This window comes from Lactuca saligna, chromosome 3 (genome assembly GCF_052625555.1).
Source record: "Lactuca saligna cultivar CGN05327 chromosome 3, ASM5262555v1, whole genome shotgun sequence".
Taxonomy (NCBI): domain Eukaryota; kingdom Viridiplantae; phylum Streptophyta; class Magnoliopsida; order Asterales; family Asteraceae; genus Lactuca; species Lactuca saligna.
In genome coordinates this window covers 25,871,926-25,893,906 of record NC_136419.1, presented here as the reverse complement: position 1 = coordinate 25,893,906, position 21,981 = coordinate 25,871,926, and the positions used below count along the sequence as shown (strand labels likewise).

Sequence of the window (21,981 nt, the reverse complement as noted above, 5' to 3'; positions counted from 1 at the left end):
GAATCCGATATTCAAGATAAAATCACCATCACGAGAGGCGATAACGGACGTTTCGGAAGTCTCCAGAGACCAAATCTCCCCCAACTTATAAAAGCCCTCTACTCTCCTGATTTCCTCAAATCATTCAAGTTTTCCGATTTATCTCCATCTATTCTTACGGAAGATAGCAGCCGTCGAACGGAAGCAGGAATTGTTTCGCGAATTTCTTTCTGCTGCGGTAGTGATTGAAAGTTCGTTATCCTGAGTTTCAATTAGTATATTACTTTCAAATTCGGATTTGCTCTGTTTTCTGTTGACAATTCAGGAACTGTTTTGGTTGTTTTAACTTGTGGTTGTGTCTGTGAAATATGAACTTCTGATTGTTTTACGCTTTAGTATTCTGATTTCTGATAGGTTTTTTTTGCATATCTCGGTGGATTTTGTTCGCGATTGAATTGAATTAGTATTGGTAAGTGGTCACTGACTTAGGTTCTGTTTTTGTGAAGCATATAGAACGTGGTCATTAATCTGGTAATTCCCTGCTTATTATCGTGTGTTTCTTCCATCGGTTTATTTGTTCTCCATCTGACTTTAGTTGATTTGAAGCTGTGTGCTTTTGGTCACTGTGTTTTTAGCCAGGATTTCCGACTGTTTTATATTTGGTAAAACTACGTTGTTCGTCTTCCATTTTAGTCCAAAAAGTGGATAGCTTTTCCAGACGGAGAGTACTAGTTTACTATCTACAGGAACAACATCTACTGGTTTTCTTGATAATGAATACAGAACGCAAAGGAAACCCTTAACGTGATGGCCTTAATTTATGCAATGATTACATCTGATCCATTTCTGGCTTCTAGCTTCGCCTTTCTACATGGAATCTAACTCGCATGAATCTCCTTCTAATTTCACCCCGTTTGTAATAAATACGATGACTTATCTTTCTTCTTTTGTGCATGCCATTTAGCTGTGTGTTAGCAAGCTTAGTTTCTAAGAATTATTTTTCCTTTTTACTTAATTGTGACATCCAAAAGGGTCTTAGGTTTTACATGACCTGTTTTTGTGCTACACACTGAATGATGTGCGAGGTGGGGTCTAAATAGCATTCAAGTAGCTTGGTGATGTGGTATGTGGAGATAACCAACTTAATGATAGAAGATTAGATGCTGTTATGATTAGATTATGGAAATTGGTCTTATAGAAGTAGGTTGCAACAAAACTGAAGTAAAAAGACATGAATCTGTGTGTCATTTCAACAAACATGGAGACAGTTTCTCCCTCTTCTAACACAGTGAGATGAGAACCACCTGCAACTGAAATCTGATATGCTAAGTGTCATTAGGCAGTGATAGTTAGGTTCTTACTTCTCAGCCTCTCTAATTTGTTAATTAACAAAAACAATCTATGCCGACATAGACTCCAAAGCTCCCTCTATTTACTAACTCAAGCATTCCCACCCAAATCCTCTTTCCTGTGTCAAGTTCATGTGTTGCAGTCCATCCAGTCAGACTTGAAAGCCAATGGTTGCTCATGTTTGGTAAGCCTTAAAGTATGTGTGGGAAGTGGGATTACTTTTAAGTTGTTATGGTTTTTCCTGAAGAAGATTTGGTGCAGAACTGCTGTTGAGGTAGGCTTGTCCTTGATGGGCTGGACCATTAACTGGATATGTGCATCACTAGTCCTTTCTCCCTGTCTTTTTTGTTTTCTTTTTTTCCTTTTGAGGACGTACTTGATTTTGTGATCTATTGCTTTTACCTTAGGTTATGCCACCTTTTAGTGGTATCTTAATTAAATGGATGTGGGCTTCAAGAATCAAGAAACCATGCTGTGGAATGGATGTCCTCATTTCCTGGAAGCTTGGACTTTCTCACTGCTGAAATGTAGTTATATTATTATATAACCTATTTGTTGCAGCTTGGATTGGATTATGTTGTTGCTGATTTCAACTGATGTGCTGCAGTGTGAGAGAAAGCCTCATCATCATTGGGATTTTACCCGATGATGGACAACTAGATCTGCCTTGTGCAAAATTAGGGATTTTTTTTTGCTTAATGTGTCTCTGAATGCAGGTGCTTGCTTTCAACCCTTGTAGTTGTTATTAGAGTCTCCATGGAGGTGCCAGCTACTCTTCCCACAATCCAAGCCACCAATGCAAAAGAACCAAATTCATGCAATCACCACATTGATCATCCTGTTCTTAATCATGGGTATTGCTTCTAGAACCTTTTTGGTGTTATCTGTGGTTAAATAATAAATATCTTTGTAACATGTGTCCATGATCAGCTTCTTTTGGTGTCTTTACATTTTCAGATGCTCTCACTACCGTAGACGTTGCAGGATAAGAGCCCCTTGTTGTAATGAGATATTTGATTGTCGCCATTGTCATAATGAAGCAAAGGTTTGTAAAAATTGAAATACAAAATTCACAACTTTAGCTTCATAAAAATCTGTAATAATATTTTATTGTTGTGCAGAATGACATTAATGTTGATCACAAAGAGAGACACACAATCCCTCGCCATCAGATCCAGCAGGTATCTTTTTTTATTTTATGGTTGTTTATCTGTTAAATTCATCAAGTATGTAATATGTATGATGTTGTGTGATTGTATGTATCCCTTTCAGGTTATATGCACCCTTTGTGGCACTGAACAAGAGGTGATTCTTGTTATTAACTTATTGTCTCTTGTGTGGCTCTTATTCATTTCCTTATTTGTTTTAAATATGTTGATGCTTTTTTTTTTTTGTAGGTGAGACAAGTGTGTGTCAACTGTGGTGTATGCATGGGAAATTACTTCTGTAAAGCATGCAAGCTTTATGATGATGACGTAAGCCCTTTCTCATTTCCTATTTTCATGTTTTTGGGTTTTTGGTTTAGGATTTGTCTTAATGCTTGCTCACTGTTTTGCAGATATCCAAGCAACAGTATCATTGTGATGGCTGTGGTATTTGCAGGTATTAATATTATTTTCAAGAAACTTTGAATTAAGTATTAAGATAAGAGAAATGAAATTATGAGAAGAAAATGTAATGAATCTCTCCTAACTTGTATATGTATTTCTGTTTGAGATCAGAATCGGTGGGCGAGAGAACTTTTTTCACTGTGACAAATGTCGTAAGTTCTCTTCTCTCTCTATTTCTAATTTCTAAATCATTCAAAATAAAATAGTGATTTATCTGGAACTTTTAACAAGTTATTGATTGGACTTTGTGTGATTCAGGATGCTGCTACTCAAATTTTCTGAGAGACAGTCACCCGTGTGTTGAAGGAGCAATGCACCATGATTGCCCTGTATGCTTTGAGGTATTATCCATTTTTTCACCTTTTATACACTTGGATAAATCATAAATATTTGTGGGATTTTTTTAAATATTGGTTATTTTCACTTTGCAGTTTCTGTTTGATTCGATAGATGATGTTACAGTCATGCCATGTGGACATACCATTCATAAGAACTGTTTAAAGGAAATGCAGCAACACTATCAGTGAGTCAATCTAAAAACACTTTCAATTCATTTTCTCAACTCAAGTCAATAAATATATAATTATACATATTTTTTATAATTGTTATTGGAACAGATATGCTTGCCCTTTATGTTTTAAGTCGGTCTGTGATATGTCAAAAGTTTGGGAAAAACTTGACATGGAAGTTGCAGCTACACCAATGCCTGAATTTTATCAAAACAAACTGGTATGCCATTGCAATCTCATCTTTTTTTTTTTTTTTTTCTAAGAATTCATTTTGAATTTTAATTTCTTGTTGAAGATATGGATATTGTGCAATGACTGTGGGACCAATTCCAAAGTGGCATTTCATGTTGTGGCTGTTAAGTGCCCCAATTGCAAATCCTACAACACCCGCCAAACTGGAGGCTGAGCTTCTATTCTATTGGGATTTTGTTGTATTATGATGTTAGTTGTCCATTGTTGAGGGTTTATATGGTGATATATGTAGAGTATCTTTCCATGTTCTTTTACTTTGGACAATGTAACTTTTTCTGCCTCATTTCATAAATCATTATTTACGGGTAAGTAATTCCCATTCATTTCCCAAATATCAAATCACATCCATGATCCCATCCATGATCAAGAATTGGAGAATTCTACCAAATATAGCCCTTAAAATCCTTGGTATGAATTCCTTGATCATACAATGCGAATAGGATTTGTTAAGGTAATTAACTTTTCGGGTTTTTCACATATAGGTAACTATCTTTTTTTTTTACACATCTAGGTAACAAACTTTTTGGAACTGTTCACATATGATCATTATGACCTGCTGTAGCAGGTTACATCCAGCTAAATATGAACAAAACCATATGAACAAAACCAAAAGTAATAGTAAATTACATGAATGGTCCCTATGGTATAGGGGAATTTGTGCATTTGGTCCCCAATTTATTCTTTTTAACTCGGATGGTCTCTATTGTTTATTTTTGTTGCGCGCTTAGTTTCTGACTTACCTAAAAAGACTATTATGCCCTTATTAATTTATTTTTTTTAATTAATTTTCTTATTTATGTTTTTTTATATGTTTAAAAAAATTAATAGACCCCACATATCTGTATCTCCTCACCGTAAATCTGAAACCACATTTGAGAAATTTAATTTGGGTCCCACCGGTTACCATCCCATCTCACATCCTCTTCAACCTCTATTTTCTTTCAATCTTTAGTGACATGGAAGTCTTCACCATCCTTTTTTTTTTATCGTTCAACTCTGACGAACAAACGTCATAACCCACAGTCTCTTCACTTTATTGGGTTGTGGTGTTGGTTCGCTGAAGTTGAAGGACCGAAAAAGAATAGATGGTGAAGACTTCATTGTCATTAAATATGGAAAATAAATAAAAGTTTAGGATGATGAAAGATAGGATGGTGAGGAGATACAGATATGTGAGGTCTATTAGGTTTTTTAAACATATAAAAAATACATAAATAAGAAAATTAATTTAAAAAAATTAAATTAATAAGAACACACTAGTTTTTTTAGGTAAGACATGGACCAAACGCAACAAAATAAAACAGTAGGGACCATCCGAATTAAAAAAAAATAAGTTAGGGACCAAACGCATAAATTCCCCCAAACCACAGGGACCATTCGTGTAATTTACTCTTACTTTTGGTTTGTTCATATTTGGGTAACTATTTTTCTTTTGTACACACTTAGGTAACGAACTTGTTGAAAGTGTTCACATGTAACCATTATGATCTACTGTAGCCAGAGGTAACCTGCTACATCAGGTCATAATGGTTATATGTGAACAGTTTCAAAAAGTTTGTTACCTAGATGTATAAAAAAATATATAGTTACCTACATGTGAACAAACCGAAAAGTTAATTACCTTAATTAGTTTTATTCCCCCTACATTATTGATTGTAAAATTCACCTCAATGGTTTCCTCCGCATTCTCTAGATCATTCAAAACAACAAGAGATCAAAATCAAGTTTCTTATTAATCAACTTCCATCATCTTACACTTTGGCCCTTGCACTTGTACCAAACGCATAATAAAGACCCATGTACTTTAGGTCTCTAGCTTACCTTATATATCCATGTTGTTACCCCACCTTCAACATTATCAATATACAATGCATACTCTTAGTACTTTTTTTTTTACTGAAATCGTATTAGTGGTAATATGATGAGCATCCAATTACAAGATGTGTAACATTGTTTTACATGTGTTATATCCATTTATGATGATTTTGTCATCGTCATCTATTTATTGGCAAATAAATGAGGATAACGACCCCTCATTTCATTTCTATCTGCTAAAGCTTGGTCACAAATAAGGTGCTTATTTTACGAGAACCAAGTTTATGTTCTTCTATAGCTGTTTTATATTTACCTTATAACTGCGAATTAGGCTCCTCAACTAACCTACCTGTAATTCTCCAAGTGGAATACGATTAGTCGGTAGTCACCCAACAAAAGGATTTCAACATATGGTAAGTGTGTTATGAATGCCTTCTGCACATCACGCCAACTTAAGCTTGTAAGTTTGATTATTATTATTATTATTTTCTATCTTATTCAGCATTGTAAAAGGTTCCATAAAATGGGGATATACCTTTATGTGATTTGGATATACGTTTATGTGAATCCTAAATCAAACCAGCCCTTCCCACGAAGAGACCTTTTGCAAGAATCAATCATGTACTTCAGATGTCACAGGTTTTCGTTTTTAATTTGCATAGCTTTTTGATGGATTTGGACTGCCATTATTTTTTCTCGAATAACCTTTACCTGTCATTGTATGTCATGTCATTTATTTCTCATTCTACATCCTATCTCCCCCTTTTAGCCAACAAGAGGATGTTTGAAACTTATGACCATATAATTCCTCATATGGAGCCATTTTAACTCTAAGGTTGTAAATTTTATAAGCAAACTCCACCAAATTAAGATCCCATCATATATCCTCAATTATGGTTTTAAAATTAGGTACAATTTGGTGCTTCCTAGAAATGGAATACATGTTGTTAGGCTATCCATGAGAACATCCCATTATACTATTAGAAATTCGGGGTAATAAAAACACTTGGATAATATGAGAATTGTGATTCCACTTTTAAATCAAAGTATTTGGATGGTACTCCCTAATCTTTGATCGGATAAAACTCGGAAAAGAAAAGAACAGAAAATGAAAATATATGAATTTCGTGAGTACTAGAAAACTACCAAAAAATTGGTTAAAACCCTTCTTTGTCCGAAAACTGTCATAAACAATTTTATCAATAGTCAAAATTGTCATAAATCCGGGTTTTCTATAAGAATTAATGCAAATCCAAAAATGGGTCAAATATTCAAAATCTGGATTTTATGATGCATTTTTAATATAATAATATAACCCAAATAAAAAATTTCAGGGGCTTTTGCCCCTTGGACCCTGCTCCTAGGGGCGCTATGTCGTTGCCCCCGGACCCCCGTTCGTCCAGGGGCTTTGCCCCTAAATGACAGTCTACTTTTAGTATTGAATAAACTTAAATAAGTGTGCACTCTGCACCTTCCTTACTTGTTTAATATTCATCAAGATTGATTTTTGGTCAACAAGTCAACCCATTACACTTAAATACAATTAGTGAAACAAATCACCAACAAACCTCCCCCATTTAAGTGTAACCTTGATTAACTTAAAACAAAAAGACATAACAACAAACTGATGCATAAATGAAATAACGCGACGATTGAATTTCACATTAGTATATTACTTATTCCAAATATTCGAATATCAGGGTGTCACTAAGGATTAAACTCTTTCTGTTGTAAGTGAATACTATATTTTACTAGCTTGTGTTCCATCCTTTAATAAGCATATCAAAGCCAAGTCCTAACTTCTTGAAGGAGCTAAACTTCATGCTTATATAGATAGTTCTTTTGTTCTTGCACCTGCAAATGCAATTTTTCAAAGAGCTATTAAGAAATTAAGCTTTAACCTCCTTAACTTGCACTATTGAACACATACCTTGGGATGATAAGAATAATGTGTTCCAATCTTAAAATATCAAGTTATCCACACTGAATTGATCATAACAAGGAGGTAAAGAGTGGAGAATGATATCAATTGCCAACTCTTCGTCAAAGTTGACATTCAACTTGAGAAAACGATCCACATACTTTTGCATTATTTGCAAGTGGCTCATGTTGGACTCTCCATCTTTCATCTTGGTTGTTATTAACGAGTAACTGTCTTGTACCTTTCATGAAGCACAATTTGATGATAGTTTTCCATCAAGTCTTGGCACATCTCGTAAGGCCAATAGTCCTCATAGAACCACTGCAACTCAGGAGTCATAGTGGCTACCATTATACACGACACCTTTGTTTCATCCTTTTCGTGAGCCCTATACTCAGCAATTTCTTCAGCAGAAGAATTAGTTTCGTCTGTCTCTTTGAGCTTTTCATCGAGGACGTACTCTTTTTCCTTGTATCGGAGGGCCATGCGGATGTTGCAGATATAATCATTAAAGTTGGACCCATTGCAGGTGACCCTCCCACAAATGTTCAAAAGAGAGAATGAGCTTGAGGGGTTCGAGCTTGAAGCGTTGTTTAAGCCAGACATCTGAAAAGGAAAAGGAACAAAATTTAGATTAGATAAGCAATCCTTAATATAACACCTAAATGAAATATTAAGGCTAGGACCCAACACTATAATTCACAATTCGGAAGAGTGATGCCGTAATCCAATTGCAAATTATATGAAGGTAGGTAAATGACGATTTACCAATTTGCACTATGAAAAACGAAATGAACATTTAGGTTTTAAATGAAATGAAATTACTAGATTTTTTGGAGATTCATTGAACTTTTCAATGGCATGTTTAATCTCGATTATGCCCTTCAAGTTTGTGACTGGGATACCGAGGATCACAAACAAGGTGTGAATAATCATGCAAAGTAACTTGGTACTCTCGAGTCATTTACTACTTAATCAATGTGCCGGTTAACCACATACGCTTCATTGATCTATGATAATTCTCGAGCTACCCTTCGCCACCCATGTTAGTCCAAGTTAGTGTGCCGGTTAACCACACACGCTCCACTAATGACTTTAACAAGGTACAAAGTGCAATTTCGTGGAATAGCATCATTTTCACATTTTTCTTAAAGTAACTAAGATTGAGAATTTATGAAAATATTTAGTTACTTTATAATAATCATTATACTTACTAATGAGGAATTAATTGTTGGATTAGTGTCTAAGTCCATAACTATTTTGGTATGTACTTGACCCGATGGTGCATGGTCCTTTTGGGTTGCCTTCACCAAAGCAACTTGATAGGATGATTTATGGAGAGTAAGGATTAAATATGATTTATTAATATATTATGGGAATAATATATTAAAGGAGAAATCATATTGTTTAATTAATATTAGTCAATAATTAATTGGTAATTAGTTTTGTGACTAAAAGAGATTAATTAAACTTAAGGGACTGGAATTGTAATTATAGGATAATTGCAATTTGGGCCATGGATTGCCTTATATTAAGGGATGGACGAATTCTAATGGGAAACCCATAAGGAAATCGTCCATGGGCTTAATTAAAGGAGTCTATGGGTTGCTTAGGGCTTAAGCATCCAAATTAGGGTTTCCTTGTTAGATAACCCTAATAGCCCAACTATATAAAGACCCCTTATGGCTCAAAAACGTGGCTAATGTTCTTGTAAGGGTTTACACACGTTTTGGTAGCCTCCATCCTCTCTCCTCTTCATCCTCTTGCTTATGGTGTTTGTGAACCATTAGAGGAGTGACACTTGTGACTCTAAGCCTTCCAAAGTCAATTCAAGGAGGAATTGTGATTGTTATTGCTACATAACAATCGAGGTAACACTATAAACTTATTCTCATGTTAATATGATTATATGTATGCTAGAATTAGGGTTTATAGTCTTGGATTCAAAGCATGTACAATAGAGAAACCTAGATCCAAGCATTAGGGTTTGTATGAGCACATAGGATGTCTTATGACCAAAACCCATAAGGTGTATCAGAGCCTAGCTTGGTTTCAATTGTATTGATGCATTGTATAACTAAAAAATTCGATTTTTTGGATTGTGGAGGCTGGACTCGTCGAGTCCATGGCTGAACTCGCCGAGTCCATGCCTGACTCGACGAGTCCACTCGTCAGATAATGCTTATCTCGGGATTTCTTGCTGTTTTTGTATTAGGAAAGTTACCTTATCATGTTAGATTAATATAAATCCGATTTTATGATATATATGACTATATTCTTGACCTAATTAAAGATAATTATCAATTAACAAGATAATTGTTTCCTTATAAGATAATTGATTAATTATTTTGAGTAATTGATAAATTGTTTTGCAAGAAATCATTAAACAAATCAAATATGGATAATTATGTAACTAAATGTTAGTTTAGATTATTTGTTATTTGATCCTTGTAATTATGAAAAGTTTCATATTTTCTCCTTTAGGTTTTATAGTTTAAATTTGAACCCAAAAGTTTTAAAGTTTTGAAATTTAAATAGTTAAAACCCTAATGTTTTGAAAAAGGTTTCAAAATTTGCCCTCAAGTTTTGGAATTTAAAAGTTGATTAAGAGTTTAATTAGAAATGTTAAATTCTAAAACTCTAGTAATGTTTTGAAAAGTTCAAATCACACCCTTTATGGTTTTATTAATTAATTAAGGAGTATAATTAAAAGAGGTTTAATAAATCCATAAAAGTTTAGGTTAACCATTTAATTGAATTAAAAGTGTAATTGTTAAAGTTAACCACATAGTATTTTAAAAGTATAAAATACACCCTATACTATATATAAGATTAAAAGTCTAACATTATATATATGTATGAGTAAAAGTCAGTCTTACCGTTAGTAGGCCTCATTCACGAAGCTGGTCTATAAGGGGTGTTTAAGGAAATTGCCTATAAAATGGCGATTGAATGGGTATCCACTCTTACCCACCGCACTCTTGACTAGTGGAGGGTCGTTAGCCGAACGGGTAAGATAGGACGAAACCTTCCATTATAAGTATAATGAAATACAAAGTAACTAAATGTTTTTCTAATTCCCAATCTTAGTTACTTAGGCAAAAGTGAATTGATGCAATTCCATGAAATTACACTTTGTGCCCTTGCGAAGACGTTAGTGGATCGTGTGTGGTTTACCGGCACACTAAATGGTTCTAAGAAAAGGTAGCAAAGGGTGACTCAATGTTTGTCATAGTTCGGTGGAGCGTGTGTGGTTTACCGGCACATCGAATAGGTGATTGTAACATGTGAGGGCACCATGTAGTTTGCATGGTTATTCACACCCGCTTTGTGATCCTCGGCATCCCAATCACAAAAAAGAGGGGCATATCGAGATTTAAACATGCCATTGAAATGTTCAATGAATCTCAAAGGATCTAGGAGTTTTCATAGATTTAAAACTTAAATTTCTTTTTCGTTTTTCATGGTGGAAATTAGTGAATCGTCATTCACTTACCTTCAAATGTTCTGCAATTTGGGTTAAGGCATCCCTCTCCCGAGTTGTAGGATATTGTGTTGGGTCCTAGCCTTGGAATTTCATTTGGGTGATTTACCAAGGACTCAATCAATCAACTAATTTGAATTCGTTTTTCTCCCGATGTCAAAGTTCGACAACTATGGTCTTCTCAAATCCCGTGGAACAAGCATTCCACATGAAGATGATATTCCACGATTCGATCGAGGAACAAGTAATCATGCTTCACTTCCTCCTCCTCCTCCAATTAGTCTCCTTAACCCACAAGATTGTAAAATTGAAAGGTTCAATATCACTCAAGCCCTTTTGGCAAGTCGGTGTGTGCACACGTCTTAGGGATGAAGTCACACATTGATAGGTTAAGAATGATGGGATCCGTTGTCGGTGAAGAGATGGTTGTTGATTGGGTTCTTCAGTCACTTCCTAACTCGTATAGTGAGTTCGTAAGAGAGTACTATATGATGAACCACGACATGACACTTATAGATCTCACCTACATGCTTATTGCTGCTGAATCAACAATGGTTTGGCGCAATAGAAAAGCAAAGTTGATTGGTGAATCTGCCTTCAAGACCTCTATGGATATAGACAATGGCAATGGAAGACATGAAATGATCAAAAAGTTTGATCATAAGTGAAAGGCGATGTCTGAAGTAGTTCCATGTGTTGTTCCAAAAGAGTCAATTTGCTTTTATTGCCAAGAGAAGGGGCATTGGAGACGAAGTTGCCCTATTTACCTAAGAGATCTAAGAGATGGGAGAGTCAAAAGTATGACTACGCTTTAGGTAAGAATCTACTATCTAACTCCATTAAGTTCCTATTCATTGATTCTTAATACATGATGTGATAAGATTGCATTTGAATGTTTTGAAGGATCGGTGAAAAGAAAGGAAGCTTGATAAGAGAGCAAGATGAATCTAATCACAAGAGATGGATCTTGATCGCATGGACTTGAAGATTGGATTTTGAGCTTAGATAGTTATGATAAAGTTGTTAGAAAATTTTCATTTCTTACATAGTTTTCAATGGATTTTGCATTGTAAGGACAAATGTTTTTCCGCTGCTTTTATAAATAAAATAAATTTTGAATCACTTATTTATTTGTTTATTTCCTTGCAATGAAATCGTTATGAAAATTGATGTTTGAATATTTCTACAACGAATGGATGTGATTCTTAGTTATGTTATTTATGGAAATGTCAAGAATTTACCAAATAGGGAGAGTTTCTCATCGCCCAAGTTTCAATTGGACAGAAACTTGGAATCATGCAACGTAGATGCACGATGAATGAGAAATTACGTATTTGGAAATTAGACTAATTCATTGACAAAGTGTCAAGTGAAGGACTAGGAGATCAAGTACACAAAGTTGTGTGTTGATCAAGTTCACCATAAGAGTAACAAATATATTCGTCATGATTTACTAAAGGTTTGGTAAATATGATTATACTTATAAGATTAAGTGTAATTCTGAATTGATTAAAGGGTTTAGATCAATAGTAGAACGAATAACAAGAATCATGTAGGCAGAGAGATAAAAGTTTCTCCATTCTAAGAAGAAGGGAGAGTACCTTTTATGCTTTATGTTAGGTCTTAATGATTAAGAACCATATCTCAATTGATCCTCTAAGTGAGTCTTGGTACAATTGTATGTCCAAGAAGAGGAATCAAAGATTGATGAAATGGTCAAATCAAGAAGACAATCATACTTCGTTCGAAAACAAATCTTAAAGTCAAGATTGTGACATTGAGTGAATAGTATTAAGAAGGTTTATAACATTCATGAATTGTGGAAAGTTGTGATGTCTTGGATAAGACAAAGACAAACTAAGACCAAAATTATGAAGTGTTTTGTTTTGATATAAGCTACACTAACTCTTGAATATTTGTTTGTCAAGAAATGTTTTGATAAGAGAATCGTATATGTCAAGGAGTCAGTGGGAGTCTTAATAGTCTTGAAAAGTTTCAAGAACAAATCAAATAAACCTTATCGATCATCACTAGCACACGAGTTGAGGTTTACAACCTATCGTGAAGACATTATTTTGTTTCTGTGTCAATCCAATCGAGTTAATTATGCATGTGAGTCCTATGAGTTCTCATTTGAATGCATAAAAGGCAAGGACCTTGATCAGTGGAAAATACATTGATAGGAAAAGGTGAGCTACTTAACTACTTGGAAGACGTGGTGGGCAGCTGTGCTACCATAAGGCAAGAAATCAAGATTAAGGAAGTTCGATCCATATGAGTTTGAATTTGTCATAAACTTTGGTTTTAACAAATTCACATGGATAGGTACACATACACCGTTTAAATCTAAGTGTCATAAGATTTCCTCCTTCATGAAAATGATTGTGAGAAAATGCTTTCACTAAGAAAGATTTTAAAAGATAGTGATTGTAAAATTGCATTCTCGAATTCGATCATGGTTACGGCATCCCTTTCCATAATTTGAATTGTGAGGTTTGGCAATTAGTCTTAATTGTTGAGACACACATATGAACTATCTAAAGGCAAAGGTGTATAAGTTCAAGAAGCCTTGATAAAAGATTATCAAAGCACTAAGTATTAGAAACATGGACTTAAGAAATTCAATAGGTATTGTCTCTCTGAAAGTTAAGATGTTTATGAATACATGTCGAAGCTAGTGGGAGCATAAGTGTTATGTTTTATAGTAATCATCATGATAGTGGGAGCATAAAAGTTATGAATGTATGATTATTATGGAAAGTATTGCAAGTTGGCAATATTAATTATAGAAAAACAAGAGTTATACCTTGCAAAGTCGTAAGGGTTGTAAAGTTGTTTTGCTATAATTAAGGGAGAGAATATTATGCTGCATTTCAAATCTAAAGGATTAGGTTGTGAAATGTTAATAAATTTAGTCAAAGGTACATGTGTGTTCTTAAAATTTCGATTATGATTACGGCATTCCTCTTCACAATTCGAATTTTGAGAACATAGCAAATAAAACATTATGCGTCGTGTCCGATACGCTTCGAGTATAGGATCGATTGCAAATGATTTAATGTTTGACCATTCTAAGATTTTCCAAATGTCTAGTGCATTTAGAGGGAAAAGGGACTAGAATTGGTTTGGACTAAAATAATTAAACAACTATCAAAGGACGATTTGAAGTTCGACGAGAATTGGTCGCTTGTGAGTAGTTGGAAGTATAGTATTGGAAATTATGGAAATGATTCCATATTGGATGGACAATATCGACATCATTACGAATAGATAAGATTCTATTAAGAAATTAGTTGTCATATGGAAAATATGGAAGCGTGTCCATATTGGGAAGTAAATATTGAAAATCTATGTCTAGATTAGAAACTTTTATGCAAAAGGATGTTCAAAGGAATGTACTTTGAGTGAGAGACATCATATCTAAGGAATTGTCTTGTAACAATCTCCGATAGAGGAATTTGTAATATCATTGGCAATAGTCTTTGAGACTTTGGTGCAGTGACATTACAAAAGGATCGTTGCATAAAGTGTTAGAATCTAGTATATTCTATAAGTAACAAGAATTTGATATTCTTACACTTAAGAAAATGGATTTGGAGTTGTAAAATGAGAATGATTGAAAATGTGTTCAATTTGTCTATTTCACAAAAGTAAGAACCATAGGTAAACATTGTGTGCATGCTAGGAGCATGGGACAAGTGTAATGATTCAAGTAAAAAGTTGATTACCCGAAACGACAAATAATGAGTAATCGATATGGTGATAAATAAAACGTGTTTTGTTTATACTCAAAGGTTTGAGGCCATATGGGATTAGTATTATTCTTGTGTTTCACTTTGCATGTTTTGACTTCCAGAATAATTGAGTTTATTAAGAATAATCGAATTATTCAAACGGGCCATAGTCGTTCATATGTTGGAAGTAGATATGAATGAAGATTGTCGTGAATTGGTGTGTGGATTGTCTAGAAGAGTATTAGACATAAGCAAATGTTTGTTGCAACGTTCATGAGTGCTTATGAATATGATTTGAGCATTGGATTAAACCCACGCTCACTTCGATCACTCCATGAATTGTATTACGAGTGATTGGTGAGACGATAACATCTTATATTCTTGAAACCGAGATGTGTGAGTTGTATCTTGCGAATCGGTTGCACATTGATAATATGTAAACGCACTAGTAACTTGGTGTTATAAAACATATTGTTGTGTGTGATTTGGTTAGTGAGTGCAAGCAAGCATTGTATCAAAGTTTATCCGTTCCTTTTATCCAAAGTAGGATAAAAGCGATATCTTTGGGCCCCTCGATGGTTTAGTGATGACATACGTAAATGCTCGGCCGGGCTAGGGCTAATTTGATTTGTTCAATTAGTCTGTCGTCATAAATCGGAAATCGAGATATAGTACAAAGAGAATGATTTGAAATCATATCTCATAAGATATCTAGAATGGAGGAATATATGATCCCTTATCTAAGGACACGCGTATCTGATATGATCAGAGTTGACAGCGGCTTTGGAAAGCTACGATTGCAGATCAGGATCTGAAGTCATACGCAGAATAGTTGTTAGACTTATCCAAGTGGGAGACTGTTGGATTAGTGTCTAAGTCCATAACTATTTTGGTATGTACTTGACCCGATGGTGCATGGTCCTTTTGGGTTGCCTTCACCAAAGCAACTTGATAGGATGATTTATGGAGAGTAAGGATTAAATATGATTTATTAATATATTATGGGAATAATATATTAAAGGAGAAATCATATTGTTTAATTAATATTAGTCAATAATTAATTGGTAATTAGTTTTGTGACTAAAAGAGATTAATTAAACTTAAGGGACTGGAATTGTAATTATAGGATAATTGCAATTTGGGCCATGGATTGCCTTATATTAAGGGATGGACGAATTCTAATGGGAAACCCATAAGGAAATCGTCCATGGGCTTAATTAAAGGAATCTATGGGTTGCTTAGGGCTTAAGCATCCAAATTAGGGTTTCCTTGTTAGATAACCCTAATAGCCCAACTATATAAAGACCCCTTATGGCTCAAAAACGTGGCTAATGTTCTTGTAAGGGTTAACACACGTTTTGGTAGCCTCCATCCTCTCTCCTCTTCATCCTCTTGCTTATGGTGTTTGTGAACCATTAGAGGAGTGACACTTGTGACTCTAAGCCTTCCAAAGTCAATTCAAGGAGGAATTGTGATTGTTATTGCTACATAACAATCGAGGTAACACTATAAACTTATTCTCATGTTAATATGATTATATGTATGCTAGAATTAGGGTTTATAGTCTTGGATTCAAAGCATGTACAATAGAGAAACCTAGATCCAAGCATTAGGGTTTGTATGAGCACATAGGATGTCTTATGACCAAAACCCATCATTAATGTCTTATCCTACCCATTTGGCTAACGACCCTCCACTAGTCAAGAGTACGGTGGGTAAGAGTGGATACCTAATTGCGGTCATTTTATAGGCCGCTTCCTTAAACACCTCTTATAGACCAACTTCGTGAATGAGACCTACTAACGATAAGACTGACTCATCTTATATATATATATATATATATATATATATATATATATATATATATATATATATAAGTATTAAGCTTTTAATATTATAATAGTATAAAAGTTGTATTTTAAACTTTTAAAACACTAGGATTTTAGAATTTAATATTTCAAAATTAAAGCTTTTTAATCAAATTTTAAATTCCAAAACTTGAGGGAAAGTTTTAAAACTTTTCAAAACTTCTAGATCAAATTTAAAATAATTAAAATTATCATATAATTTTATCTTTATCTAAAATTGACCTAATCCAGTTTTATTTGGCAATATAAATACAAATCAAATTTTACAAATAATTAATTTATCACATAATCTTGTAATTATCTTAAAATTTGATCATTATCTTTAAATTAGATAAGGATAATCATTACAATATCAAAAAATTTGAATTTTATCAGTTAAAACAACTTATGGTAATTATCTTTATCTAATTTAGGCTTAAAATCCGAAAATTGTGCCGTCAGACAAGTCAACTCGTCGAGTCCCATAATGGACTAGTCGAGTTCATCTGGCAGATTCCAGATTTCGACTTCTTTCAGCTTGGAACAATTAACCATGACATCAAATATAACAGAAAAACACCCTAAGCTTAGATATTACTGATGGGTTTTGAGCACTACATCATTTCTATGGTGTACATGCAACCTTAATGCTTTGGGTCTAGGTTTTTCTCAAGTTATACATGCAATTCTAATCATCCAAAGAATAAACCCTAACTAACATACAATTTTTGAAATTTATAACATAAAACAAAGTTAGAAGAATACATTTTCCTTGTAGCTTGTAGATCTTGACCTTTAAGAGCTTAGCGCCTCAATTTTTGCACCTCTAGTGAGTCACAAACACCAAGTAGCAATTGGAAGAATATGAGAGAGGTTAGGAGGCTCTAAAAATTGGCTAGGGTTTCCTTTAAGGATCAAGTGGCCGATTTCAGGCATCCAGAGGGTTCCTTATATAGCCGAGCTGCCAGGGTTTCAGGTAAAACCCTAATATGATTGCTTAAGCCTTAAGCAGTCCAGTAGATCCTTCCGACGTGGGCTACACATAGAATTTCGTCCACCCCTTCCTAGGGATCCACAAGCCCAACTTGCAACTATTATATAATTGCAATATCAGTCCCCATAATTTAATATGTCTCTTTTGATCACCAAATTAATTCCAAATTAGTTTCTGATCAATACTAATTAAATAATATGATTTCTCAATTAATATATTATTCTTATAATATATTAATAAATCACAATTAACCTCTTTCTCCATAATTCATCCTATCAAATTGCTATAGTGAAGACAACCCAAAAGGATCATGCTAATATCGGGTCAAGTATATACCATTTATAGTTATGGGCTTAGACACCTAATCCAACAAGCTATACTCAAAATTTACAAAAATTCCACTATGGGCGGTTTTGCAACACTTCTCATACACAAGGGCTAAAATGAAAATAATATTCATACTTAGGTTTAAATTGGAAATACCTCATCATCAGGATGTTACACCAATCTTTATGGACAATCCACTAAACATCATGAAAGTCTTAAATAACTATTTTCTTCCAAGAGTATGACCGACTGTGCAAAAATGAAACACATAAATGTTAGCAACACTAGATTTTTATTAAGTCACCACAAAATAAACACCAAATTGGTTATAATTCATATTGTTATATGTTTCAAAATATAATCAAACTAACAATTAAACTATTACACCATATCACTAGCATATCTCATGCCTATCGACCTAGAATGACCATCATGCTTGGGTCTTGATAATGGCTTCATGAAAGGATTAGTTGGATTGTTTTCTGGCGACTTTATTCATGACGATGTCACCATCCTCAACACGCTTCCTCGCATAGTGGTATTTCCTTATTATATGTTTCAAATTCCCATGATCCTTATAGGTTCTTTAGCCAACATAACTGGACCCTTGTTATTATAGAAGATTTCAATGTGATCCTTGATGCCTGGAACGACAGTAAGATCATGTTGAAAAATATAGGGTTTGTAGTGGAGATTTGGTTACCACTTGGCTCGTGAGAACACTTTTCGAATTGATATCATTACCTTATTTCTGGATTGCAAGAAAATGAACCTAGGATAATCGAAGATGACACTTAAGATTTTAGGCACAGATGTCGTAAGCCAAATTACTAGAAAGATTTTGTGTTTGTTTGATGAAAACGAGAGCTTAAGAATTTCGTATCTGTCTTCTCAAAGAGAATAGTTGTTTATATAATAAACGAGATTAAGGTTTCTCTTAGGGTGGGCCATCATGGGTTCCTTTAGAAGCAAGCCAGGGAAATCCGAATTTTAATGAGGATTTAGGGTTTCCAAAACTAACGAATTTCGTTAGTTTTACCATAATCAGCGGGACCCTAGCCAAGGGCTCTGCCCCTTGGACCCCGCTAGGGGCGCTGCCCCTCGACCCCGCCAAAGGGGCGCCACCCCTATAGAAACCCCGGACCCCCGACTTATCGTCGAACCGACTTCTAATTCGATCTTATACATGTGTGCACTCCGCACAAACCCGTACACATATTAGAGTACAAACTATGAAACCCCTTAGCTCACATGTTAGTTCCAGTTACATAAAATGACACGATGACACTAAAATCCCCAACATATCACTTATGAAATTCTGCAACCATGTAGCCTCTTTTGCAACTTCACTAGTTGTTATATACTCGGACTCGCACGTAGAGTCTGCAACTATCTTCTACTTGGAGCTTTTCCAATTAATCGATCATCCATTGATCAAGAACACCCATCCTGACTGTGAACACAAGTCATCTCAGCCAGTCTAGAAACTTGCATCAGTATAACCAGTTACTCACAACTCTTCTGCACCTCCATAGATTAAGAAGATCTAACTTGTTCTCCTTAGATACTTAAGAATATTCTTTATTGTTGTCCAATGACTATCACCAAGTTTATCCTAATATTGACTCATCATGCTTAAAGCATATGAAACATCAGGTCTAGTACATATCATGTAATACATGATCGATCCTATAGCAGATGCATATGAGACTCGACTCATTCTATCTGGTTCATCATCAATACTAGGACATTGATCTTTATGCAGTTTTATGTCATGTTGCAGGGGTAGAAACCTTTTCTTGGAATCTTGCATCTTGAACCTCTTCAAGATTTTATCCAAGTATGTACTTTGACTAAGCCGTATTAGACGTTTTGATCTATCCCTATAGATCCTTATACCCAGTGGCGAATCTAGAACAAAAAATCACGTGGTTCCTAAATTAAGTGAAGCCAATAAAAAAAATCAACAACACTTTTAGGATCGGGTCGGATCGGGTCATGTACCTTAAAAGAACTGAACCGGTTCAATCAGTTAAAAACAATCAAGCATCACCGATTAAAATTTTTAAAAACCGATTGAAATATAACTGAAAAACCCGTACGGTTTAACGAAAAACTAGTTGATTATTAGTCCATTGATAAAACGACTAAAGGAGAGTGAGAGTTTTTGGCATGTGGACTTCTTTTTATTAGAACAACTTATTTATTTATTATTATTTTGAGAGGGTGATTAAGAGTGGTTAACTTTTTGTTATCAATCTCATAATCTAAAATAACAAATTACCTATAATAACTTATATTTTTCTCTTTTTAAAATGATTTTTTTAAAGATTTAAAAAAAAAAAAAAAAAAAAAAACAAACTCAAGGTAGATCTTCTATTTTTCTAAGATAGTTTTTAGTTTTTTTTACTATATACATTGTAAATGAAATTGAGAACTTAGGTAGGTGTTAGGACATAACTAAACCCTTGGTGGATACGCCCACACAATGCATTCATAGATTCTAAATAATTTGAATTCGTGAAATTGAAATGCGATATGTGGGAGTGTTCTTTTGACCATTTTGTAGACTCTAGTTGACATGCTCGAGGTAGAGTGCAATGTTGAATGTAGAATAGCTACCTCGAAGTCTGATCCTTTGTATGTTATGCATGTGTTCCATAATAGCCATTTGGCGTGATAGAACTTTTGTCAACTTCAGTCGTAAGTTCGTTCCTAGATGCCAACAAAGAGACTGATACACATGTGAAAGATCATTCTAATGGCAAGATCAATGGAAGCGTCTCTTTTAGACATGATGTATAAATATTCCATCTCACCAACGCGTTCCTCCAACTTCGTTAAAAACCATGTCACGTCTTGCCCACTCTATTGGCAATAAGCAAGATTGGTTGTTCATAAACGTTCGAATATTCAAATGATTAGTGATTACAATTATCGGTATGTGCAAATAACCACTCGAATGCCATAATAGATACTTAGATTACCTAACAACAAATGACGATGAAGCAGAGCTTAAATTGCATGCTATCATCTGTATGAATATAGTTCAAGGTCCCCTCAGAAGTTTGGAAATGTATTCTTCTGGGACCCACAAAAGTTCGAGCAAATTAGCACTTTACACAACATGTTTGCCAATAATGCTAACTTTGTATATGGAACTAATATCAACGATGATTTATTTTTTCGATATATTATGTCGCTCTCATCCGTTACCTCCTTCGATATATGACCCACTATTTTTTTGTTGGTTTGACAATGATTGTGATGGATTTTTTTTTTTTAGGCATCAAATTTTGAACTTTGAAAAGTGTTGGACTATATACAACATAAAAACCTCTTGCAAACTCCGACTTTCATATGATCACCATTGTATATATACAACATAAAAACCCCATGACTCCCTTTACTAAAAGTAAGCCCTTTTATAATGTTTTAAATATTAATGCCCTTCTTTGAACATCGCCCACCTAGAGAGATTATAAAAAATTTTAAAAATATTATCTTAGTTACGAAAAATGTTGAAAATTCTTTTCATGACCATATATGGACTATCAATAAAAGACATGGATGAAAAACCTAATCTACCCTCATTAATTTGGGGCCTCAACTTTTTTCTATTTTGGTTTTCAGTTAGTTGGGAAAACCAACCAAGAACATCACTTCTCTTTCTCCTAATTGATATGAATATTGGGACTCAATGGTAATTTCCCCATACTTAGGGATCAATTTCTGTAAATTTAACCAAAAGTGGTTGAACCAAAGCGAACCCACTATACCACTTTCAAGATTTGCCTTTCTTTCATAATGCATGGGGTCTAGCCCTTGTCTCTTCTCATGTCCTTTTTCTGTTTGTTAACTTATAGCGTATAACACCATCTTCATCTCCATCCAAAGTGGTAGGGTCTCTGTTACATGCATTATTAGCTTTGTACCTCTAGTTTTCATGCATCCAAGATACCATTGGTTCTTAAATTCAAAACGTTTGTGCAATGACTACTTATATGTTTCTTGATTCGGTTGTTAAGAAGAGGCAGGCAGCATCATGAAGCATATGGGCCAATGAAGTTAAAAGATGTTCGAGTCTTTACAAGAAAGATATGTTAATAATTCACACATGGGTGAGGGGCCATCTTTGTAAAAGCAAACAAACTTCATT

The 21,981-nt window shown here is 34.4% G+C and overlaps 1 protein-coding gene across 2 annotated transcripts; it reads left to right on the top strand.

Annotated features, from left to right (window-relative positions):
* On the top strand, positions 1 to 4,023 carry LOC145034852 (CHY-type/CTCHY-type/RING-type Zinc finger protein). Of its 2 annotated transcripts, none has more exons than XM_078983399.1 (12): positions 1 to 1,856; positions 2,046 to 2,183; positions 2,287 to 2,374; positions 2,451 to 2,510; positions 2,602 to 2,634; positions 2,727 to 2,804; positions 2,888 to 2,931; positions 3,051 to 3,091; positions 3,198 to 3,280; positions 3,371 to 3,462; positions 3,557 to 3,668; positions 3,744 to 4,023. In XM_078983399.1, exons 1-12 carry the CDS (start codon positions 1,813 to 1,815, stop codon positions 3,852 to 3,854), a joined length of 924 nt encoding a protein of 307 aa, XP_078839525.1. In that variant the 5' UTR covers positions 1 to 1,812; the 3' UTR covers positions 3,855 to 4,023. The 2 variants fall into 2 exon arrangements, with proteins under 2 accessions (XP_078839525.1, XP_078839526.1); XM_078983400.1 differs by having other exon boundaries at positions 4 to 217.
* Positions 4,024 to 21,981: the final 17,958 nt, after the last annotated feature.